General features: G+C 40.0%; 1 protein-coding gene across 5 annotated transcripts in view; it reads right to left on the bottom strand.

Moving 5' to 3' along the window:
- The window catches only part of ADGRV1 (adhesion G protein-coupled receptor V1), a 598,696-nt gene that overhangs the window by 10,327 nt on the left and 564,440 nt on the right, over positions 1–23,929 (bottom strand). For all 5 annotated transcript variants that reach the window (XM_055297968.2, XM_063612214.1, XM_063612213.1 and 2 more), the window contains 2 exons: positions 4,634–4,825; positions 1,475–1,652 (listed from right to left, as the gene is read on the bottom strand). In XM_055297968.2, coding sequence (XP_055153943.1) covers positions 1,475–1,652; positions 4,634–4,825 — 370 coding nt within the window. The remainder of the gene's footprint in view (positions 1–1,474; positions 1,653–4,633; positions 4,826–23,929) is intronic.

The following is a 23,929-nucleotide window of genomic DNA, read 5'->3' as shown; positions in this document are numbered from 1 at the left end:
GGCAGTTTACCCTATGCTATTCTTGTGATAGTGAGTGAGTCTCACGAGATCTGATGGTTTTACAAATGTCTGGCATTTCCCCTGCTTGCCCTCACTCTGTCCTGCCACCCTGTGAAGAAGGTGCCTGCTTCTCCTTTGCCTTCCACTACAATTGTACATTTCCTGAAGCCTCCCCAGCCATGTGCTACTGTGAGTCAATTAAACCTCTTTCCTTTATAAATTACCCAGTTTCCAGTATTTCTTCATAGCAGTTGAGAATGGACTAATACAGATAGGATTTGCCATTCTTAACAAAGCACTCGAGAGGCGGTTGTGCCACAGTGGCTGAGAGCACGGTCTCAAGGCCAGGCGGCCTGCATGTGCTTTGTGCCGCCGCTTAACTATGTAACCTTGGGAAGGTTGTAAAATACGATACATGAAAATATGCTGTTATTCTTAGGAATTTTGGAGTATTTTTCAAGATATAATGTAAAATTTTAACTTCAAAATAATAAAGAAAAATGTTTTAGCAAAGCAATATACTTTATAGCCAAACAATAAAACTATAAGAGAGTAAAATGCACTTCTGAATAAATATTTCAATAACTTCAACTGGGCATGGACATATTTTCTTGCTTATGTGATTATCTAGAAATTAAAATTCACTGGAATTTTTATAAGTGTCAGTTCAACATTTTTCTGAGGAAAAAATTTTTAAACTGCATATTTGATTTGAAAACAACTCAAATTAGTTTACGGTTTTCTTTTAATGTTCAAAATAGAATTTCTGACCAACAAAATATCCACTATATTTATATTATGAATGCAGATATCATTTAGACACACTGGGAAGAATGATATCCACTAACTGTTTCACCCAGGAGCGTGTGACATTTAATCAGGCGGTTTCATGGTCTTTTATTGCCTTAGCATGTTTCTAGCATCATATGCTGATGAGTTAGGACCTTTTGGACTGTTTTCCTCTCACTCTGTAAGAACTATCCACTGGGGTCAAAGTTGAGTGGGACTGAGTAAATAGGAGGGTCGAAGAATTATTGTATGTGATAGCACTTGGAAATTATAGAACTATACCATGCTCATTATGTTGCCTTGGAAAGTTTCTGCTTCAAAGGCACTCCATAAGAAGGTCTCTTTGGCAGGCCAGAGGCAAAACTCCCTCAGTGAGATCCCTATTGACTGTCTATAGCAAACTTAATAGTATCTTGGTGTTCTAGCAAGATTCCAGGACAGGGATATTTACATTTAGTTAGAGTATGTCTTTTTTGAAAACAAGTTGTAAATTATTTTTAGGTTGTCTTATATTTGGTGCCAAGAACAAAATATCCTAGAGTTTTCCTGGGATTAGGAATGGGTCATGAGAATCAGGATGTGCTAAGGGTGACTGATAGTACTTTGCAACTTCATGGGAAGAAAATATAAATTGTAACATAGCAAGAGTGCCTACTTCTAATGTGGTTCATGGGTTCATACATACCAGTTTTTAATGCAAATATTAAATCATCAAACTCCTGGGACTCCTCATCAGCTATCAGTGACCCCTGGCCATATCCTCCAGAGGACGGGAACGTGGCTCCATTTTGTGGACTTGGCTTTAAATCAGGGCTGGCCTGACTGGCCTGTTGGAAGGATGCTCTCTCCCAGTCAGGTGGCACCTTTTTGGATTGGGATAGGGGGAAAAAGAAACCATAATATGAATGCATACACATTCACTATGAAACCCAAATGAACAATTGATCTCTTGCCTCTCCGTACAAAGACCTTGTTAAACGGCAGTGGCATTGTTTTGAAACTAGACCTTTACTTATTTATAAATTTATTTTTTGTAGAGATGGAGTCTCACTACATTGCTCAGGCTGGTCTCAAACTCCTGGGCTCAAGAGATCCTGCCTCAACCTCTCAAAGTGCTATGATTATGGGTGTGAACCACCATGCCTGGCCTTAAATTTTGGTGGGAGGATTGCTTGAGCCCAGGAGTTAGAGACCCACCTGGACAAGACTGTGAGACCCCCATCTCTACGAAAATGTTTAAAATGTAAAAAATTAGCTGGGTATGGTGTGTGCACCTGTATTCCCAGCTACTCAGGAGGCTGAGGTGGGAGACTCACTTGAGCTCAGAAGTTTGAGGCTGTAGTGGGCTATGATCATGCCACTGTGCTCCAGCCTGGGTGACAGAGGGACACCCTGTCTCTACTAAAAAAACAAAAACAAAAACAAAACAAAACAACTTTCATTTTTTCTTTATTCTTTAGAAAATTATGTCTCTCCCTGAGACAATTTAATCTGTGATTCTAAACCATGTCTCTATTTGAATTACTTGTAGATTTCTATATTGTCATGTGTGGGGAACGAAAACTAATTTTTAACCCAATAAATACATTTTTTTGGTAAGATGTGTGCAAAGAAAACTCTGTTAAAAAATATAAGAAATGGAGAAGAATCCTCCTAATCCTTTATCTAAAATGCCACACAGGATTTTAAATATAGTAGGTATCTATAAGGACATACTAAGTTGAGAAAAATACTTTCATAGCATTCCTCCTTGTTTTTGATTGAATGATTAAAAAGATAGCTCTATCCTGGAATGATTAAATGTATATATATCCCTCTAGGTTACTGGTAAACAACCCCTTAATCCTTCCTTCCTACACTTTCCTTTCTCTGCATGGCTTTTTAGAATGTCTCTGACAGCACCTCACTGACAGCTGAATCAAGGCCAATTCTACGCCTCTGAGGAATGCAGAGCACACTTCAGGCTCTGCTGTTGCACAACACCCAAGTGAGCACCCAAGTGGTGGCTCTGGCCCAAGAATTGGACTGTCACAGCTACTGCCTACCAACATAGGGTGTTCTGAGAGACAGGTTACAGCTACTGTCTATCAACACAGGTGTTCTGAGAGACAGCAAAGACACTTCGTTTCTGAGAACGGCGATCTGAGAACTTTAGAAATGAACTTGAGAGGAAAAGATGAACCTTAAAAAATTTCACTAGGAAGTTGAACATCTAGACCAGCAGTGTCCAATAAAACTTTCGGCAGTGATACAAATGTGTTGCATCTGTGTTCTCCAATATGGCAGCTACCAAACACATGTGGCTGTTGAGCACTTAAAATGTGGCGGGGGTGAATGATAAAGTGACTCTTTCAGGTTGCCTAATTTTAGTTTAAATTTAAATAGCCACATGCAGCTAATGGTTATTGTATTGGACAGTTCAGATGTAAACAAATGCTGGACTGAGCAACCATTCAAAAAAAATTTTAAGATTCATTTCTGAATTCCTGATCCTAAAAAATCCCTGTTTCCATTGGACCTGCTGTGATGAAATAAGTCTATTTTAAGAACTTTGGGGATAGAGAAATCGTACTAGATTTCCAAAAATTTAAGGATACTAAAGATATAGCTTGATTTTTAAAGATTGTACTTGAACTTATTCATTTTATAACTCAAATTTTGTACTCTTTGATCAAAATCCTCCATTTCTTTCACCCCCAGCACCTGACAACCACCTTTCTACTCTGTTTCTGTTACAGTTAATAATTCTGTGTATTAAAATTTCTCATTCAAACTAAAAATATATATAGTACTTGAATTGTGAATATTTACCTTAATTTTAACCTAACATAAATAAAATTCCTTTCCATATTGCTATGAAGGACAAAAGTTATCTCTGGACAGGTAAGTTATCAGTCTATTGATCTATCTATCTACCTATCTCTCCATCCATCTATTAATATAAACTGTTTCCTTTTCAGACAGATGTACCTTGATTTCCTGCCATTTTTCAGGAAGTAAACACAAATACTGTTTTCCTTGGCTCCTTAATATAAAGAGGGCAATATGAGCTCATAAAAAAATGGTAACCAAGCACATCTTGGACACTGCAGAAATTTTTAGAGGCCTTTGTTACTATCTCCTCCTGGCCAAAGGAATTGAGGAATGTTTTAAAATGTGAGCAGTGGCCCCACTGCTAGGGGCAGCATTACTGACAAGCTGGTGGCAATGGGATTCACGCACAGGAAATAAAAATGATGTGGACAGAATGCAGAGAGCAATGGGAGGCAGATTTGTACAGAGGAAATCCTGGCTAGATTTTCCAATAGTGCTGCAGAAGCACTCTTCTGAGCTTTTTTTCTAAAATATTTTCTGGTGTGTAAATTGAAAAGAGGTTTGGCTTAATTTCTTTTCTCTGTTTGTTGGGATTGAAGTAGTGAGTTGGAATGGGTGGAGGAAGAGAGCTATGAAAGTATTTTTAGGAAAAATAGCATCTTAAGAACCATTTCCTTGGCAGACCCAGTCACTGACATGTCAAATTAGAAAGATTCTGAAGAAAGAAATGTCAAATTATATTCCATCTGAGTTTTCAATACAAACTGCTGGTCAGTCTAGCTCACAGGGTGAGGAAGAAAAAGAATTAGATAATGGGTGTGACGCTATAGTAAGAAACCAAGTACCATAGGTCAGAAGTTGTCAGTATGTAAGATTTAAAAGTCACCTAGTGTGATTCATCTTGTACTCTTTATGAGGTGGAGAGCCTGTCAATGAGACAGACAGACACAGAGAGAGAGACAGACACAGAGAGAGAGACAGAGACAGAGAGACAGAGAGAGACAGAGAATGAAAGGGCAAGGGCAGACACCTCCTCCATAGCACTGATGAGATTCTGGGTGGACTTGCTGATATCCCCTCCAGCAGGAGGCATTCCACTCCCGGGTGTGAAAAAGGCTGTGCTGGGTCCAGGATGCCCATTCATTTCCACAGTGTAACTGGCCTTCATAGGACAACACATTTGGTTGTGTAAAATGAAATAAACCATGAAAACATAAAGTCCCTGCAAAAAAAAAAAAGAGAAAAGAACATTAGCATGTCAAAGGCAGTCCTGCTACCATAGCTGAAGAATAAACGTGGTTGTATTGGTCCGTTCTCATGCTGCTATGAAGAAATACCCAAGACTGGGTAATTCGTTTTTCTTTCTTTCTTTCTTTCTTTCTTTCTTTCTTTCTTTCTTTCTTTCTTGCTTTCTTGCTTTCTTGCTTTCTTGCTTTCTTTCTTTCTTTTCTTTTTCTTTTTCTTTTTTTTTTTTTTTTTTTGAGCTGGAGTTTTATTCTGTCACCCAGGCTGGAATACAGTGGCATGATCTTGGCTCACTGCACCTCTGCCTCTCAGATTCAAGCAATTCTCCTGCCTCAGTCTCCCGAGTAGCTGGGACTATGGGTGTGTGCCACCACACCTGGCTAATTTTTATATTTTTAGTAGAGACGGGGGTTTCATCATGTTGGCCAGGCTGATCTCGAACTCCTGACCTCAAGTGATCCACCCACCTCAGCCTCACAAAGTGCTGGGATTACAGGTGTGAACCACCGTGCCCAGCCAAGACTGGGTAATTTATAAAGAAAAGAGATTTAATTGACTCACAGTTCCGCATGGCTGGGGAGGCCTCAAGAAACTTATAATCATGGTGGAAGGCACCTCTTCACAGGGTGGCAGGAGAAAAAATGAGTGCAAGGAGGGGAAATGCCAGACGCTTATAAAACCATCAGATCTCATGAGACTCACTAATTATCATGAGAACAGCATGGAGGAAACTGCCCCCATGATCCAATTATTTCCACCTGGTCCTGCCCTTGACACATGGGGATTATTATAATTCAAGGTGAGATGTGGAGAACACAGAGCCAAACCATATCATTCCGCCCCTAGGCACTCCCAAATCTCATGTCCTCACATTTCAAAACACAGTCATGTCCTTCCAACCGTCCCCCAAAGTCTTAACTCATTCCAGCATTAACCCAGAAGTCCAACTCCAAAGTCTCATCTGGGACAAGGCAAGTCCCTTCCACTTCTGAGCCTGTAAAATCAAAAGCAAGTTAGTTGCTTCCTAGATACGATGGGGATACAGATATTGGGTAAACACACCCATTCCAAATGTAATTGGTCAAAACAAAGGGGCTACAGACTCCATGCAAGTCCAAAATCCAATAGGACAGTCATTAATCCTTAAAGTTAAAAAATGATCTTTGACTCTATATCTTACATCCAGGTTCACGCTGATGCAAGAGGTGGGTTCCCACGGCCTTGGACAGCTCCACCCCTGTGGCTTTGCACATTACAGACCCCCTCCCAGCTGCTTTCACAGGTGGCTTTGAGTGTCTGTGGCTTTTCCAGGCGCACAGTGCATGCTGTTTGTGGATAAACCATTCTGGGGTCTAGAAGATGGTGGGCCTCTTCTCACTGAGGCAGTGCCCCAGTGGGGATTCTGTGTGGGGGCTCCAACCCCAATGTCCCTTCTGCATTGCCCTACCAGAGGTTCTTTATGAGAGCTCCACCCCTGCAGCAAACTTCTGCCTGGGTGTCCAGGCATTTCCATACACCCTCTGAAATCTAGGCAAAGGTTCCCAAACTCAGTTCTTGTCTTCGGCGTACCCACAGGACCAGCACCATGTGGAAGCTGCCAAGGCTGGGTGGGGGCTTGCACCCTCTGGTGCAATGGCCTGAGCGGTACCTTGGCCCCTTATAGTCATGACTGGACACATGGAACACAGCAGCGGGGCCCTGGACCAGGGCTAGGATACCATTTTTCTCTCATAGGCCTCCGGGCCTGTGATGGGAGGGGCTGCGGTGAAGGTCTCTAGCATGCCCTGGAGATATTTTCCCCATTGTCTTGGCGACTAACATTTGGCTCCTCATTACTTATGCAAATTTATGCAGCCAGCTCAAATTTCTCCCAAGAAAATGGGTTTTTCTTTTCTACTGCATCGTCAGGCTGCAAATTTTCCAAACGTTTATGCTTTGTCACCTGTTGAATGCTTTGCTGCTTAGAAATTTCTTCTGCCAGGTAACCTAAATTATCTCTCTCAAGTTCAAAGGTTCCACAGATTTCTAGGGAGGGGGTAAAATGACACCAGTCTTTTTGTTAAAGCATAGCAAGGGTCACCTTTACTCCAGTTCCCAACAACTTCCTTGTCTCTATCTGAGACCACCTCTGCCTGGATTTCATTGTCCACATCACTATCAGCATTTTGGTCAAAGCTATTCAACAAATCTCTAGGAAGTTCCACACTTTTCCACATTTTCCTGTCTTCTTCTGAGCCCTCCAAACTGTTCCAACCTCTGCCTGTTACCCAGTTCCAAGGGCGCTTCCATATTTTTGGATAGCTTTATCCAAATCCACTCTCTGAGGTACCAATTTACTGTATTAGTCTGTTCTCACACTGCTATAAAGAAATACCCGAGACTGGGTAATTTATAAAGAAAAGAGGTTTAATTGACCCAGTTCCACACAGCTGGAGAGGCCTCAGAAAACTTACAATTATGGCAGAAGGCACCTCTTCACAGGGAGGCAGGAGGGAGAATGCGTGCAAACAGGAGAAATGCTAGATGCTTATGAAACCATCAGATCTAATGAGACACACTCATTATCATGAGAACAGCATGGGATAAACTGCCCCCATGATCCAACTGCTTCCATCTGGTCCTGCCCTTGACACATGGGGATTATTACAATCCAAGGTGAGATTTGGATGGGGACATAGAACCAAACCATACCAATGGTTGAAAGCATTGCTGATTTTCCACAAGCATTCTTCAAATTCTACTAAAAGCTGAGAATTTACAGAACATGTTAGGAGTCTAGCAAGAGACCATGGCAAATTTTGAATGTCACAAAAAATTTAGTCAATATAATTTAGGAAAACTGACCTCTCACTAACAAATCTTTTTTTTTTTTTTTTTTGAGACAAGGTCTTGCTGTGTCACCCAGACTGGAGTTCAGTTGGAGTGCAGTGGTGCAATCACAGCAGTGGTGCAACCTGCCTCCTGGGCTCAAGCGATACTCGCACCTTAGCCTGCCCAGTAGCTGGTACCACAGGCGTGTTTCACCATGCTTGGCTAGTTTTTTATTTTTATTTTTTGTACAGATGGGGTTTTGCCATGTTTCCCAGGCTGGTCTTGAATTCCTGAGCTCAAGAGATATGCCCACCTTGGCCTCCCATAGGGCTGGGATTACAGGTGCAAGCCACCATGCCCAGCTTCAAATTCTTTTCTTGGTAAAAACTTAAGTGATGCTGAAATCTAGCTCTATTCATACATGGAAACAGAATTGCAGAAGTATATCTGATTAGCTATGTACATTTTGTTTTAGAAAGCAAACTTCTTAACTTCCAAAAAAGTGCCATATTTTCCCATCTATTTCACTTATTTCCATATTTTTCTTAGGAAAATGCCGAAACTGGGGTACTAATAGTGATCCATTCACATTGTAGATTTCTGGATGGGCAGCATTAATCAAGCCTCTGATTTCATTTGTATATCTCACCTACTTATCTCATTTGAAAATAGAATCACTGGGTAGGGACTCAGAGGAATTCAGTAGATTGCTTAATACTTGGCATGCCTTGCCTCACAGTAAATGTTACATAAGGATAAAGGTAAAGTGTGCATTCTTAAAGAACTGCTGGCCCTTTAAATTCTTTTGCGACCCAGTCAAACTCTTGACAATTGCTCTGCTTTCGTCACAGACAGCAACTCAAAATTTGTATTGCTGTTCCTGACATCGCCTACACTGGCTCTCATTCATGGTCTCTACAAAGGATCTACTGTATACTTCTAATGGTGTGTCTATACAGCTTGGTAATTGTGACCTTTATGCTCAGCCAATAAAATATGTTAAATTGTGCCTCTTGTATCTATTCATCCTGATGTTTCAGAAGCAAGTAAGAATCTCAATTAAATAGTTACTAAAATTATTAAATACATAAAAATAAAAGCAAGGCATTCAGCTCATTAAAGAAGAAAAGGAGTTAACATCAAGATTTTTCAGAAAACATGAATAAGTATCTTCATTTTGCAAAAAACGGCATTCTCCCATGGTTCCTAACATTTCTGGGAGCGTAGAAGCAATAATTTTCTTGTGGGCCTGAAACTTACATCTGTTGGTATAATCATAAAAAGTCTATTAGAAAATACCCAGGACCTAAGAATTACAAACAACTTTCATAAAAGTGAAATTAGAGGGCAATGCTCTAGGTATGTAGGCTAGTGTTTGATTTCTGCTGCCATTTCTGGAATACTATTATAATTTAGTCCCTTCTTCCTTTCTACTCAAATGATCCCTTCTTGGGTTGGCATCTAATCTGTATTGTTAAAAAAAATGTTTTACAATCAGTGGTTTATCTGCTAAAAATACTTTTAAGTGTGACTGCTCTAACCATGATATAAAAGTAAACAAACATGTATTTCCCTTTGAATTAGAGTTGTTTGTTTGTTGGAAACAATAATAATATTCTAAATTGTGTATGATAATAAGTGAATTAGTTTCATGTGCAAAGGACATCATGAACATTAGCAGAAACAAATCTTCCTGAAAATACTCACACACATCCAAAATTTTTCTTCTATAACAAACTTTTCACATGGGTATGACCTAATTACATTGGCTACAGCAATAGACAAAACAGGAAAAAAATAAAACTGTCAGCCTTAAAAATTGTGCAAACGTTACTGATTTATTTCAGGATTTCTCTCAGTGTTGTCAAGTGATAGGGTAAAAGCTAGATCGGGAAACAAAATGCATGCTTTAAAATACATCTCTGAGGACCCATTTGTTAAAACAGTGTATTCTCCCTCTTGTTTGTTTTTAAATCTAGCCTTTTGTGCTTCAGGAAAGGAACTGCCTGCTGAAAATAACTTGCATGTGAAAGCTGCATGTTTTTTTTTTTTTTCTTAAAAGCATAGAAATATATAGTAAATATTGTGAATCTTTTAGATGTGCTGCAGGAAACACAAACGCTTAAAATGGAAAGAAAAGAATGTTTAAATGCAGGTTGTATGACATTTGCCTGTGTCCAGCCCAAGCTGGGCAAATACAGAAAATGGACTTTCATTATCCAAAGGACTCAGCTGTGGAGGTTTCTGACCTCAGGATAAAAACAAGTCCCCGTTCCAAACACTGCATGTTAAATCTCAGGCTCCCTTTTGTATGCCAGTCTGTGAAAGAATTATAAGAGAGAATCTGGATTCTCAATTATTTAATCCAATATTGCTGATCACCCGCCATGTGCATTGCCAAGCACTGAGATGTAAGGATAAAATATTTGGCTCCTAATCTCAAGTTACTCACAAATACAACAATATCTTACAATATAACAGCTTAACTGTTTTAGAAGCAGGACCTATATAATCCATCTGTTCTTCCTATTCTTTACCTAGTGAAAGCTTACAGGGAAGGGAATTCTTTCTAAGCATTACCATTTTGATTATTTTGTTGGCTCTCCTACTATAATCATAAAAAAGGCTTTCAAAAGTCTTTAGTTAGATTGGGCGTGGTGGCTCATGCCTGTAATCCCAGCGGCTTGGGAGACCACAGTGGGAAGATCACTTGAGACCAGGAGTTTGAGACTAGCCTGGGCAACCTAGAGACCCCATCTCTACAAAAAATAAAGAAGAAATTAGCCAGGCATGGTAGCACACACCTGCCATGCCAGCTACGCAGGATGCTAAGCAGGAGGATTGCTTGAGCCCAAGAGGTTGAGGCTGCAGTGAGCCATGTTTGCATCATTGCACTGCAGCCTGGGTAACAGAGCCAGAACCTGCCTCTAAAAACAAACAAGAAAATGTCTTCAGTAATATCTGGATTGACCATATCCGCTATTGATGGTAGTGATGGCCCATCTGGAGTGGCTGCTGTGGAGATGCTGGCTGCAGAAGGGGAGGTATGGCTGGGCTTTGAACTCCATGGAGCTGGTGGGGGGCTGGCAGCAGGCAGGAGCCCTGCCCTTCTGGGTGCCACTGCAGCCACCCACGCTGCAGCTGCAGACCTGGGCATCTCTGCACTCTCAAGGGCCCAGGAAGCCCCCCGCTGCCCCTGCAGGCTCAGAAATGCCTGCTTCCACTGCCTGGCCTCTCCACACTCCCAGTGCCTGCTCCAATCTCAGAGCAAAGTTGAGGCCAAGCCCGGGCACTGTTGCAACCCAGCCAGGTATGCACACACTCAGGGCAGCACTGACACACTAGCCCTCTGCTGCCTTGACCCCCTCCAGACTTAGAATGCCAATGAACATGCGAGGGAGGCTGAGGGGGGCTGAAGGCAGCTCAGCATTGGCCTGGAGGCACCCCTCGGTACGAAAGGCCTGGGCATCATGAACAGTGGCAGGAGGCAGACAGGCTCAGGAGTAGAGGGGGAAGGTCCCTGTCGAGGCCCCACCTTCAAGCTGGGGAAGGCCTGAAGCCTGGGGGCCAGGCTGTCAGTCCTGAACACTGGAGTGGGAACTTATGGTGCTTTTTCTAGGCCCACCCATGGCCACCCATGAACAAATCAGCATGCACTTCCTCCCTCTGAAGCCCATAAAAACTCCAGATTCAGCTAGACTTGAGCACTTGATGGGACGACCTGCCTGTGGAGACAAGCTACCTCCCCTGGTGTCTCCTCTCTGCTGAGAGCTGAGCAGACATAGGGATGACCAGCTGCGGAGAGGAGCACTGCAAGTCTCCTCTGAGCTCCGTCACTCAGTAAAACTCCTCTTCACCTTTCTCATCTTCCACTTGTCTACATACCTCCTTCTACCTGGGCATGAGACAAGAACTTGGAACCTGCCTAATGGCAGGGCTGAAAGAGCTGTAACACAAACAGGGCTGAAACACACCCCTTCCTTGCCATATTGCAGGCAACAAGGAGAGAAGAGCTGTGGCTCCTTGGGGAGCCCAGACCTAGGAGTGCCCCAAGCCAAGGCAGTGACACCCTCTTTGGGACTCTGCAGTTCTTGGCATTTCCAAGCTTCTGGGCATGACCGTGTTCCCTGGTGCCAGCCATGGAAGCAACTTGCGGGATGCCTCGTCCAGCCACAGTCTTACAGACAGCCAGTGCCTGTGGCGGTGTCTGGAGCTGCCAGCTCCACCACTGTGTGCAGTGGCCGGACCCCATACTTGCTCATTCACACACCCCTCGCCACTCCACTCGCCCTTGGCAGGCATGGGATCCAGGCCAGTAGCATAAGCCAAGCGCAGTCTGCCAGGCTGAGCAGGCCCAGTGGGCCTGAGCAAAACTCGGGCAAAGGCATCACTGGCTACAGAGGTTTCCAGCTGGCAAGGCGAAACCCCAAGGATCCCGTAACACTATGACCAATTCTGTATCTCTTTTGATTCAAGAATTTAAACTTATTAGCAAACATTCAGTGAGACACAGATGAAATCGTAATAGTCTAAAGGAGTTAATAAATGTTCTTGATGACAGCAAGGAGTAAAATAAGTACAGGAGATTCTGGATAATTATCTCAAAAATTTTTATCAGTTCCATATGAGATAGGAAATAATCACTATTACCATTGCACAAATTTAACCAGGAAGTGGGGTGGGGTGGGAAGAAGTGGTTAAAACAGGAAAGTGATTAAGCTGGGCTTTACCCTCTTTTGAGACCTTTTTACAAGTTCTCCAAGGTTCAACAACTCCTAGTTGAGGGACAACTCCAGGTTTCAGATGAGCTCTCCAAATCAATGTGGATCCCTGAGACAATGTGGAAAAACGGACTCAGAGGAATGAAATCTCCATTCAAATTATGCTCTCTTCATCTCAAAAATTACAAATTTGGGATTAAAAAAGGAAGACCTTCCTTTAAGCTGTAACCTCCTAGAAAGTAAGAGACCATGTCCAGTTCACTGTTTTATTTATTTATTTTTGTTTATAGTATCGTCCCTGGCATGCAAGAGGAGCTTAGGAAATATTTGTTAAATAAGGAATTATGGCTTTTAATTTCATCAGAGGGACAGAGTAGGAAGGGGTAGAGATAGTCATAGGTCTGAGGGATGTGTTGGTTTTAGTCCTCTAATTCTATCACCACTATAGCTAGGTATTTCAGTAGTTGTTCAATACAACTTTTGTTTCAGCTTAGTCTTTCTGTTGCAACACGTAACGTGCCACGGCTTCATGGGAGAATGAAGCATCCCTTCCTGGCCGGGTCAATTCTCTTCCGGGTTGGTGTCTTCCTGGCGGTATGGTCACTTTGTGCTGAGCCCTCAGGTGACATCCTGGCTGTCTCTGGCTTTTCTGCTGAAACCGGGTTTGCATACTGCCATGCTCCTTCCTGTGGCTACATCTCCTCAGAGGGCTTGTTGCTTTTGCTGTCCCCTTGGCAGACACCCCTGGGAAGTCTTTGTGATCTCTTGTTTCTGGCTTCAAACAGCTCTTGGGCTGCTGATCTACTGCTGTTTTGCATCACCAATGACTTAGCAGCAAAGATAATGGATATTGTGCCAGTGACAGAATTGAAAAAACAAATATATACAGTATTTCTGCATTTGTGTATTTTTCAGGTATGTGAAGAGTAGGCATTTAATCTCTAATTGCTTCATCTTTAAAAACTACTCAGTTTTTTTCATTTAAAATTGCTTTTGTTGATGGTCTTATTTATAATAAGAATCCACAATCTGTGTATTAAATATATGGAAAAAGGAAACAAGTGAGTTCATCTTGATAGCTATAGGTTAGTACAACTGAAATTCTTGGAAATCTATGTAAGCAATTATTGCTCAAATGCTTTTTAAAATATTTGCATGGTTTAAGTAATTAGTATTCACCATGGGTTTCTCAAATTCTTCTATAATTCCTTAATAATTTAGGGGACATTATTCAAAACTAGTAGAGCTAATAAAAGAAGTCTGCTGGATTCAGACATGTCTATCATTAAATATCTAGGCAGCAGGCCTTCACTTTTAAGGTTTGGACAGATGTCTATTCTAAATTTTGCAATTCCTAGGGACAACAATTTTGCAGTTTTTAAATTATAAATATCCAGTATACATCAAGGTATTCTTCTTTTTATACACCAAGCTTTCTATCTGCAATTTAAGAACATATTTCTCTGTGTGTCACTTATGGACATAAGAGACATTAGGTTAGAGTCTCTTAGTGGTAAATACCCATAAGTCAAAAGGTAAGTATTAGGACATGCTTCAGTAATCTCATTTCCAGATAATATGATCCCTGTTCTTCGGCCTTTCCTTTTGAGCCTATTTTACAGCGCTTTGTCTCTGAGACTCTTAATGTTCTTCACAATTCTGTCAAGTTTCAAAGCATGGAACGCTAATCAGTCATGATAGGACTTACCAGGAGCCAGACTATTTCTGACAAGATAGAAGGAACTGAAAATCAAGTTTTTAACAGACTACAAGAATCCAAACTCCCTCATCCCACTAACCCTGCTTGGACAGTTCCTAGATTTAAAAACTTTCCAAAGTACAAATCTGGGTGGTTGGATTGAGGGGTAGAGAAGATTGGAAGTGGTCAAACAGTATTGAGGTGGGACTTAATAATATAGAAAAGGTTTGGCATCCAAGGATAATTTTTTTAAAAGTTTTAATAAAAACTGGAGAAAAGAATTGAGTTGGTATTGTCTTTCAATAGGAATTTTTAAAAAAATTATAAAAATACCAAACTGTGCTGTAATAAATAAGATTATTTATTTAAATCTTGTTATAAGTAGTCTTAAACATAGTTTTGGTCAGTGTCCTTTAATTAACTTTTTGAAAACAAGGCCTTAAGAGTTTAGCATTCAGATATCCTTCTCATTGTATGGATAAATTTAATTGGCCAGTGATAGGTGACCAAAGAACCGTATTGATGATGATGAAAGGGGAAAATTGGATGACCCAGTTCCAATAAAAATAAGGGAGGAGAAGGGATCACTTTGCTGTAGAAGCTAAATTAAATTTCATACATGTTTGAGGTGAAAATATGTGAGATATTTTAAGTACCCCACTGAAGATGAAGAGAAGGCAAGATTAGAATGTGAGTGTAGAAAATAGCTGTGTAGTGGTGAAAGCTGAAGCCACATGGGTGTATGACTTTTTAAAGAAGACACTTTATAGAGAAAAAAAGCTGAGTGCTCAGGATTAAACACAGCTGGAGGACATGAACAGGAAGAAGAACCAGTGAAGTAAACAAGGAACAACTGACTGGTCAGGCAAGTCAGATTAAGGACAGCCACAACTGTATCAGGGAAGCCAAGGGAAGATTTTGTTCCTGGAGAATGAGGTGGTCCACATTGTCAAAACAGACATCAAGGAGAAAGAGAAAGAGGCATTTGTTCATTTCAGAAGTAACTGATGTCTCTGGAAAAAAACCCACAATTACAATAGAGAGAGTGGTGAGAACAGGCTGAACTACGTAACATGTACTAGTGTCAAAAAAAGGTGTCAGGTTAGGGGAATAATCTGACTCAGTCCATTAAATCAGCCAGTTTGATAACTACATGATAACTACATGTTACTCCTTCTAACCCATCCACTTCAATCATTATTTTCCTTATTCGGAGCAAAAGACTATATAGCACACAATTAAATTCCTTTAAACTACAAACTGAATCAGGTGTTCCATTTGAAGAGCAATACTGAATGCACACTGCAAACTTCACGTTCTCTGCAATGCAAGACTAGTGTGGTGTGCTTTCCTGCAAATGAGACGCCTTATCTCACACCAGTGTGCCTTCTAGAGATACCCGATTTTTGTATTCCTGACTTATTCTTGTCCCACAAGCAGATGAAGGGAGTCAGTCTGCCAAAGATACATATATACCGGGCTTCTAAATCTTTTATGTTGCTTATAACAGGAAAAAAAATCTCAAAAACTTTAAATAAATTATTGACTTCATTATAATGGAACTTAGTATCAAAGGTGACCTAAATGGCCTTGTTTTAGAAACATTCTCATGTGAATCCATTCTAAGACAATGATATAGTCCATGCAGACTCTTACAGAAATGTGCAACTTTTCACGCTATGCTTTGCGGTACCAAAAGACACAGGTGTAAACTATGCCCTGAAGAGATAAGAAGTTTACCAATACGGTGGGCGAGGTGGCTCACGCCTGTAATCCCAGCACTTTGGGAGGCTGAGGGGGGTGGATCACTTGAGGTCAGGAGTTCGTGACCAGCCTGGCCAACATGGTAAAACCCTGTCTTTACTAAAAACACAAAATTAGCTGGGCGTGGTGGCGCACACCTGTAATCCCAGTTACTCGGGAAGCTGAGGCACAAGAATTGCTTGAACCCAGGAGGTGGAGATTGCAGTGAGCCGAGATGATGCCACTGCATTTCAGCCCAGGCAACAGAGTGAGTCTCCATTAAAAAAAAAAAAAAGTTTACCAATACAATTGGTAAAATGACAAATTCTGGGAAGTCTCACTAGCAGATAAATATTGCTTGAGGTATCATACTTCTTGGAATTTTTGCATTTATGGATTTGAGATAATATAGCATCTAAACAGAAATAAATATTGTAATAATTCCAGCATATATACTGTCAAAAGATTATGTTATTATTTTCGAATACTCTTTTCTGATGACGGTTTAGTAGAGACAAATCATTTAATATCTTTTTGTCGCTGTTTTCTTATCAGTGAAACAATGGACCTAGGAGTTCTCTAAGGATGTGCTATAGAATCATTGATTTGTTAGCAAAACGCTAAGACTCAATAGATGTTTTAATTTAAAAAATAAAAATTTAAAAGGAAACCAAGTTCATATTTATTGAGAGGAGAAACAAGAAAGAAAGAAAATACAGAGAAGCCCCCCAAAATTGATATCAAATTTTAGCACTCAGAAATAACCACTCCAGCTAGGATATAAACTTTTATAAAATTACAATCTCTACAGAAGTTTTTTTTTTCTCCAACCCGTTAATTATGTAACGAGATGCTTTCACATGTAAGCACTTTTTTGGAATAAGAGCTGAAGTTGGATTTATGGTTGGGCAATCACTAGGGTAATGTCAGATCCTGGTTTGCTTGTGACAGTCCTGGTTTGTGTGGGATTCTTGGGTTAGCCTGTTGTCTCAGCATTTTTATTAACATCATCCCATTTCACTCAACAGGCAATGACAGTGAATTATATGGCAAACTAGTAATTGCTTGCCAAGGGACCAGCATTGTAGAAGCCATCTTATTTGATACAGCAGGACTAGCAACTTTACTCTTATATAAATCCAGATTCTAACCAGCCCTCTTACATGAGGATGGTCTGCAGTTTAAGTTCTCTCTTAACCATCTTTGGTTCATTCACTGAGTAAATACTAATAGCTAAGTGTCCACCTGGTAATGTACTGTAGGCTCCATGCAGGCAGTGAACAGAACAGGCTTGGTCTTGCCTCCAAAGTGTTTCATGGCCACTCATGTAGTCTAATGATTGGAATTCTACCAGGAGTTCCTCTGATCCCTGAATCTCAGGCCACTGCTTGAACAGGAAAACAGTAAAGTGGAAGATGGGTCCAAGTGAAGGCTTTGCCTAAATTTAGGGAAGTCCTTCCAAATATTTTAATCTTTCCTCAACAAAATAATGTTGTATACTATTCTTTAAAAGTTTTTGAGTGTCTACTATATTGGAAACTCTGTGAAAACATAAAAGGATGTAAAATATATGGTACCTGCTTCAAAGAGCTACCCTCAGTTAAAATATGAGGCATATGAAGCCTAACTCCGTTAAAATATGAGGCATATGAATACAGTTAAGTCCTGTGGCCTAGAATGCCTGCCATGATGTGGGTCCACACTCCCAAATTACTTTCCCAACAGAAAATTTTCAGCTTTATCAAGAGCAAGTAAGTTTTAGGTGAGGTCCTGTGTCACCCATCTTGTGATTAAAGTCAAATGGAAAACAAAGGGCTGGGTACAGTGGCTCAAGCCTGTATTCTCAGTATTTTGGGAGGCTGAGGCAGGAGGATTGCTTGAGCTCAGGAGTTCAGGGTCACAGTGAAAAAAAAAAAAAAGAAAAGAAAAAAGGATAAAAGAAAAGGGAAAACAAGAATTTCATATACGTATTTATTCTATAGCCAATTTTTCATAGCTCAGTTTCTGGTAGTACCACTTTTAATTGCCATGACCTCAAATCAATCTTTTTTTAAAAAATATATTTTTAAACAGAGCATTTCTTTTTCTTAGCCTATAATAAAGAAAATCAGCAAAATGACTATTATTTCTACTTCTAAAGGAAATGGAGTGATCAATTCTTGTAATCGGTAATTTGACAAAAAAAATCCAAATAAGGATTTTAGTCCAGTCCCAAGCTTAATTTTCTTCATTGAAAATAGCCAGTCTCTTGTAAAGAACAGGGTGGTTTAAAGTCTGACATCTTGGAATGAATCTCAGCTCTGCTGCTTGTTAATTATCATTATGTGTAACTGTATTTTATTTATATGAACCTCAGTTTTTTAAATCTGGGAAATAGGAATTTCAATACCAATTACATCCATGGATTTTTATGAGTCTCAAATAAAATGTACCATATATATTTGTAAGCTGTAGATCAAATTTATAAAGAAAGGTGATATTGTTGTTTTTACTACTAAAAGAATTTGCACAAAGTTGATCTCATCCTTAACCTGGTTGATTGATTTCTTTGTACAGCACATTCCTACCAGTTGAGGTGGCCTGCCACAAGCCTGTCTTCTGAGAAATAACGTAACATTACAAGGCCAAGCAGGATCTTCATGGTTGAATATTTTACACAGCTAAGAACCACTTCTTTCCCAGAACTGGTAGAGAATGTGAACCAAGCTGCTGTTCTGCCTTAAGTGTAGGTCTAAATACAATTCTTGACCACCTTCCTTAAGGCATTGGCACCTCTTTTGATTCACCAATAAGGTTTATTCTTTATTGAGTCATTTCAGAAAATGGTAGGGGGCAATGGGGGAGGTGTTAATGTTTCAATGGTTCCCTAATATCTTCAGAATAGAGAACAGAATTTTGTAATTTGGCTAATAAAGCCTCTGTGGTTTGGTCTTCATCTGCCACCACTCTCTGCCTCAGATTCTCCACTACAGGCATACTAAACAAGGCCACCCGCTGCCTCAGATTCCCCACTCCAGGCATACCGAACCAGCCATACTTTCAATTCCTCAAGATGTGCTGTGCTTCTCCTCAGGTTTGCCCCGTGGACTTGTGGTTCCCTCTGCTGCTCTTCCCTGACCACCTGCTAATCCTACTTATCAATTAAGTATCAACTTACTCCACAGTGTGGAGATGCTTCTCTGGCCTCCCCACCACCCCATACTGGGTTAGGAAACCCAATACTATACCCTGCACATGCCCTGTTCACAGCCCTTATTATGCTCTACCCTAATGTCACATCATCGTCCATCAACTTCTTCAAGCAAGAAAACTGGATTTCTGCAATGTCGTAGCCCAGCAAATAGCAAGTTTTCCACAAATAGTTGTTGGGTAGATGAGTGAATATATGAACTCCAGAAAAGCCTGTATTGCCTGGGGCCTGGAAAAACAAGGGCAGGAAAAACCAGATTCCCTACAGGAACAGCTTCTATAAATTAAAAGCTCACTCTTAACTAAGAAATGGGTCGAATTGTATCATCTATGCCATAATACATCTTTCCAGAAATTTTGAAATATTTAAATTGGGATGCTTTCTTTGCAAGCTGCTCCTATGACCCAGATCCCAAGAAAGTGAGGGTATGAAGGTACGTAATCACAGATTTTATAGGCTGGGCCTAAAAACACCTATAGTTGGAAGGGATGAAAGGCATGTTATAGGAAAGGCAACAAAAGCTGAACTCTGTGTGTGTGTATGTATGTATGTGTGTGCATGTTTAAAGCCCCTGGGAATGTATGTAAAAGCATGCCAAATTTTACTATTTTATTGGGTTAAAATAATTTTAATTTTAGTACACAAGGAAATGTCTATGTAGAAAAATAAAATTTTCCTTTTTTTTCTTTCTTTTTTTTTTTTAAGATGGAGTCTCACTCTGTTTCCCAGGCTGGAGTGCAGTGGCATGATCTTGGTTCACTGCAACCTCCCCCTCCAGTTCAGGCAATTCTCCTGCCTCAGCCTCCCAAGTAGCTGGAATTACATGTGTGTTTCAAATGCCCAGCTAATTTTTGTTTTTCTAGTAGAGACGGGGTTTCACCATGTTGGCCAGGCTAGTCTCAAGCTCCTGACCCCAAGTGATCTGCCCACCTTGGCCTCCCAAGAAAAAGAAAATTTTCTAAAATTAAAAAATTAAATCCCAAATTTCCAATTTTGGTTTTCTTTTGGTAGTTTTGCAAGTCTTTCACGCAGAGAGTTATTTATACCTTGACTTTAAATTTCACCACTCTTATAAGAGAACATATTTTTATAAAATTAGTCTAATATGGATTGTAATTTTTAGAACAAATAAAACTTAGGGATTTATAAGACAAAGAAATAAAATCTTCATATTCTCTGAAAAAGTAATCTTAACATAAGGAAACATTCTGGGTTTGTATGAGGAAATGTTTGTACAATTAATAAAAATAATTCATTAATATTTATTTACAGATCATTAGTGAAAAATAGTCAATCTATATATTCCTCCCCATGGCAAAAGGATGATTTTGACCCTTTATATGATTTATCAGTAATAGCAAAGTCTGGGCACAAAGAAGCAGTAGGCAGTTGGGCACAGTGGCTCATGTCTATAATCTGAGCACTTTGGGAGGCCCAGGCCGGCAGGGTGAGGATCACTTCAGCCTTGTAGTGAGGCCAGCCTGGGCAACATGGTGAAACCCTGTCTTAGAAAAAATACAAAAAGTTAGCCAGGCGTAGTGGTGTAATCCCAGGTACCTGGGAGGCTGAGGTGGGATGATTGCTTGAGCCTGGGAGGTTGAGGCTTCAGTGAGCCATGATCAGGCCACTGCACTCCAGCCGAGGTGACAGAATGTGACTCTGTCTTTAAAAAAAAAAAAAAAAGAAACAACAGGCCATTCCTTTAAAATATATGACCCAGAAAAAACAGAGTTCTCTGTGCTTGCCTACTTTTCTTCCCTTGAAGAATCAAGACACTTATCTTTCCAGTTTACATGCTATTTCCTCTTCCTTACAGATTTTACACATGTGTGAAATTAATAGGCTTGATATAGTAGTAGTTGGGTCATTTTCATTTTATTAAATTATTAGTTTATGGAACTGAAGTCAGTGGCATACTGAGGATTTACCTTTTTTTTTTTTTTTTTAAAGCATAGCTACACTTTTGGAAAAGGGTACCCTCTTGGTACTAAAAGCACAATTATTGCCTAATTAATGATAGATACATTTCTTTAATACACTGTGTGATGGGGTAACTTCTGTATAAAATCCTGACAAATTAAGTGTTGAATTAAAAACATACTTATGGCAGTAGAAAATCAAAATTAGTGGGATTCACAAAAGTTTAAGATGTAAGAACCAGCACACGAAAGAGGAAAGGTGATTCCTATCTCATTGCATTTGTATATGTGCCACACACTATATCAGAGTCTTTGTAACATTGTCGTCCACATCTTCCAACAGTCTAATAAGGTAAGAATTACCATCCTTCATCCTAGGAGCCTTCAGAGAGGGTCAGTAACTTCTTCAAGTACATGGTTCTCCTTAGCAAGCTCAGAAACCTGGATGTGAGGTGGCTGGAAGCACAAGGATATTTGTAGTTCCCTTCTATTTCAGCAGTGGAGTAGCTTAGGATAGTGGCAAAGTCCAGGGTGGGACCAGAGATGTGAGTACTAGAGGTGGCATTACTGGAACAGGAGAGTGCCAGATGAATCGTCTGTAGATACTGAGTCACCAGGATGGCCCAGGACACCTAGGGTGACTCCTTCTCTCTCCTCCCCCTAGCCCCAAGTCCAATTTATCACCAAGTCTAGTCAATATCACCTCATAATTACCTCTTGAACCTCCAACTTCTCTTCAAGTACATTGCTAATATGCTAGTTGAAAACACAATAATCATTTAAGTCTTTGCTACCTACATAACAAACCTGCACACGTACCCCTAAACCTAAAATAAAAGTTAAGAAAAAGAAAACACCATGATATCACACCTTCACTCGACAAAAATCTCACTATCAGCTCACTCCCTAGTCTCTTCCCCTCCTCTCCTACAATAATTCTCCATAATAGAAGAGGCAACGTCACTACCTATAACAGTTTAATGATTACCACTACTTTCAAGATAAAGACCTAAATCTTAGCTTGTCTTATAGGCCTCTGCATGACCTGAATTCTGCCCACTTTTTCAAGGTCATCATTATCCCTCCTTCACTGTCCACATCTAGCTCCACTCATCTGATTTCAAGTCTCCACCTCAGTGCCTTTGCATGTTCATTAACTCAGTAATTCCATGAACATTTATCATGCAGGTGCTGCCCTCTCTCTCTCACATGCTGCTCCCTTTGGCTGGAACACTATTCTTGAATGGATAGTCCCTCCTGAGCCTGGTGCCACCTCATCAGCCATCTGATTTCACTTCCTCAGGAATTCCCCCAATTAGATGGCTTTCTTCTGATTATGTATTCACAACACCCCATACTGTTCTCTTGTAGAACTTTTCACAGTTTATAACAATATTTGTGTGATTATTTTATTCAAATCTTCCTCCCACAGTAGAATGCAACCTCTGTGATTTTATGCATTCTGTTTGGGACCATTCCTGTTTGGTTCTCCATTGTACCCTCAGAACCTAATGCGGTCATCTATGTAATGAATACCTTTGAATGAATAAATGATGAGAGAAGATACTTGTTGAAATCTTTTCAGAAATACCTAAAATGTGATTTGTAAATGTATTAGTGATGAGGATAACAATAAAAATCAAATTTATAAAAAATTCCAAGGACCTTCTGATCAAAGCCACATTGATTTTTGATTTTTAATATAAATAGTTAAAATAAATTCAACAATTTGTTCTATACAGAAAAAAATCCAGTAAACCAATGACAAATGATCATTTAGGTAGCCAGTGAGAGTCAAGAATCTGTCATGCCAATAGAATAGAACAGAGACCCCCAAAATAAAGTTGCTCACCTACAATCAACTGACCTTTGACAAAGTTGACAAAAATAAACAATGGGGAAGCACACCTATTCAGTAAATGGTGCTAGGAAAATTGGATAGCCATATGCAGGAGAATGAAACTAGACTCCTAACTCTCACCATATACAAAAGTTAACTCAAGGTGGATTAAAGATTTACATGTAAGACTCCCAAACTACAAAAACCCTAGAAGAAAACTTAGGAAATACCCTTCTTAGACACTGGGCTACTCAAGGAATTTATGACTAAGTCCTCAAAAGCAAATGTAACAAAAACAAAAATTGACAATTGGGACCTAATTAAACTAAAGGGCTATATAAATAGCAAAAGAATTTATCAATAGAAGAAAAAGACAACCTACAGAATGGGAGAAAATATTTGCAAACTATCCGTCTGACAAAGGACTAATGTCCAGAATCTATAAGTAACTTAAACAAATCAACAGAAAAACAAACAACCCCATTAAAAATTGGACAAAGGCCAGGCATGGTGGCTTATGCCTGTAATCCCAGCTACTGGCAAGGCTGTGGAAGGAGAATCGCTTGAACCCAGAAGGCAGAGGTTACAGTGAGCCGAGATCATGCCACTGCACTCCAGCCTGGGCAGCAGAGTGAGACTCCATCTCAAAACAACAACAACAACAACAAAAAGAAAAACCAAAAAAAAAAAAAAACCCAGACACTTCAAAAGAAGACATACAAGCAGTCAACAAACATATGAAACAATGCTCAACATCATTACTCATCAGAGACACAAATAAAAACCATAATGAGATATCATCTCATACCAGTCTTAAAATGTCAGAAAATAACAGCAGTTGGTAAGGTTGTAGAGAAAAGGGAATTTTTATATACGTTGGCGAGAATGCAAATTAGTTCAGTCCCTGTGGAAAGCACTTTGGAGATTTCTCAAATAGCCAAAAATAGAATTACTATTCTATCCAGCCATCCCGTTACTGGGTATAAGCCCAAAGGAAAATAAATTGCTCTACCAAAAAGACATCTGCGTTCATATTATTATCACAGCACTATTCACGACGGCAAAGACATGGAATCAACACAGGTTCCCATCAGTGGTGGATTGGATAAGAAAAATGTGGTACATATATACCACGAAATACTATGCAGCCATAAAAAA

Source organism: Symphalangus syndactylus, chromosome 11 (genome assembly GCF_028878055.3).
Source record: "Symphalangus syndactylus isolate Jambi chromosome 11, NHGRI_mSymSyn1-v2.1_pri, whole genome shotgun sequence".
NCBI lineage: Eukaryota > Metazoa > Chordata > Mammalia > Primates > Hylobatidae > Symphalangus > Symphalangus syndactylus.
This window is presented reverse-complemented; position numbering and strand designations above follow the sequence as displayed.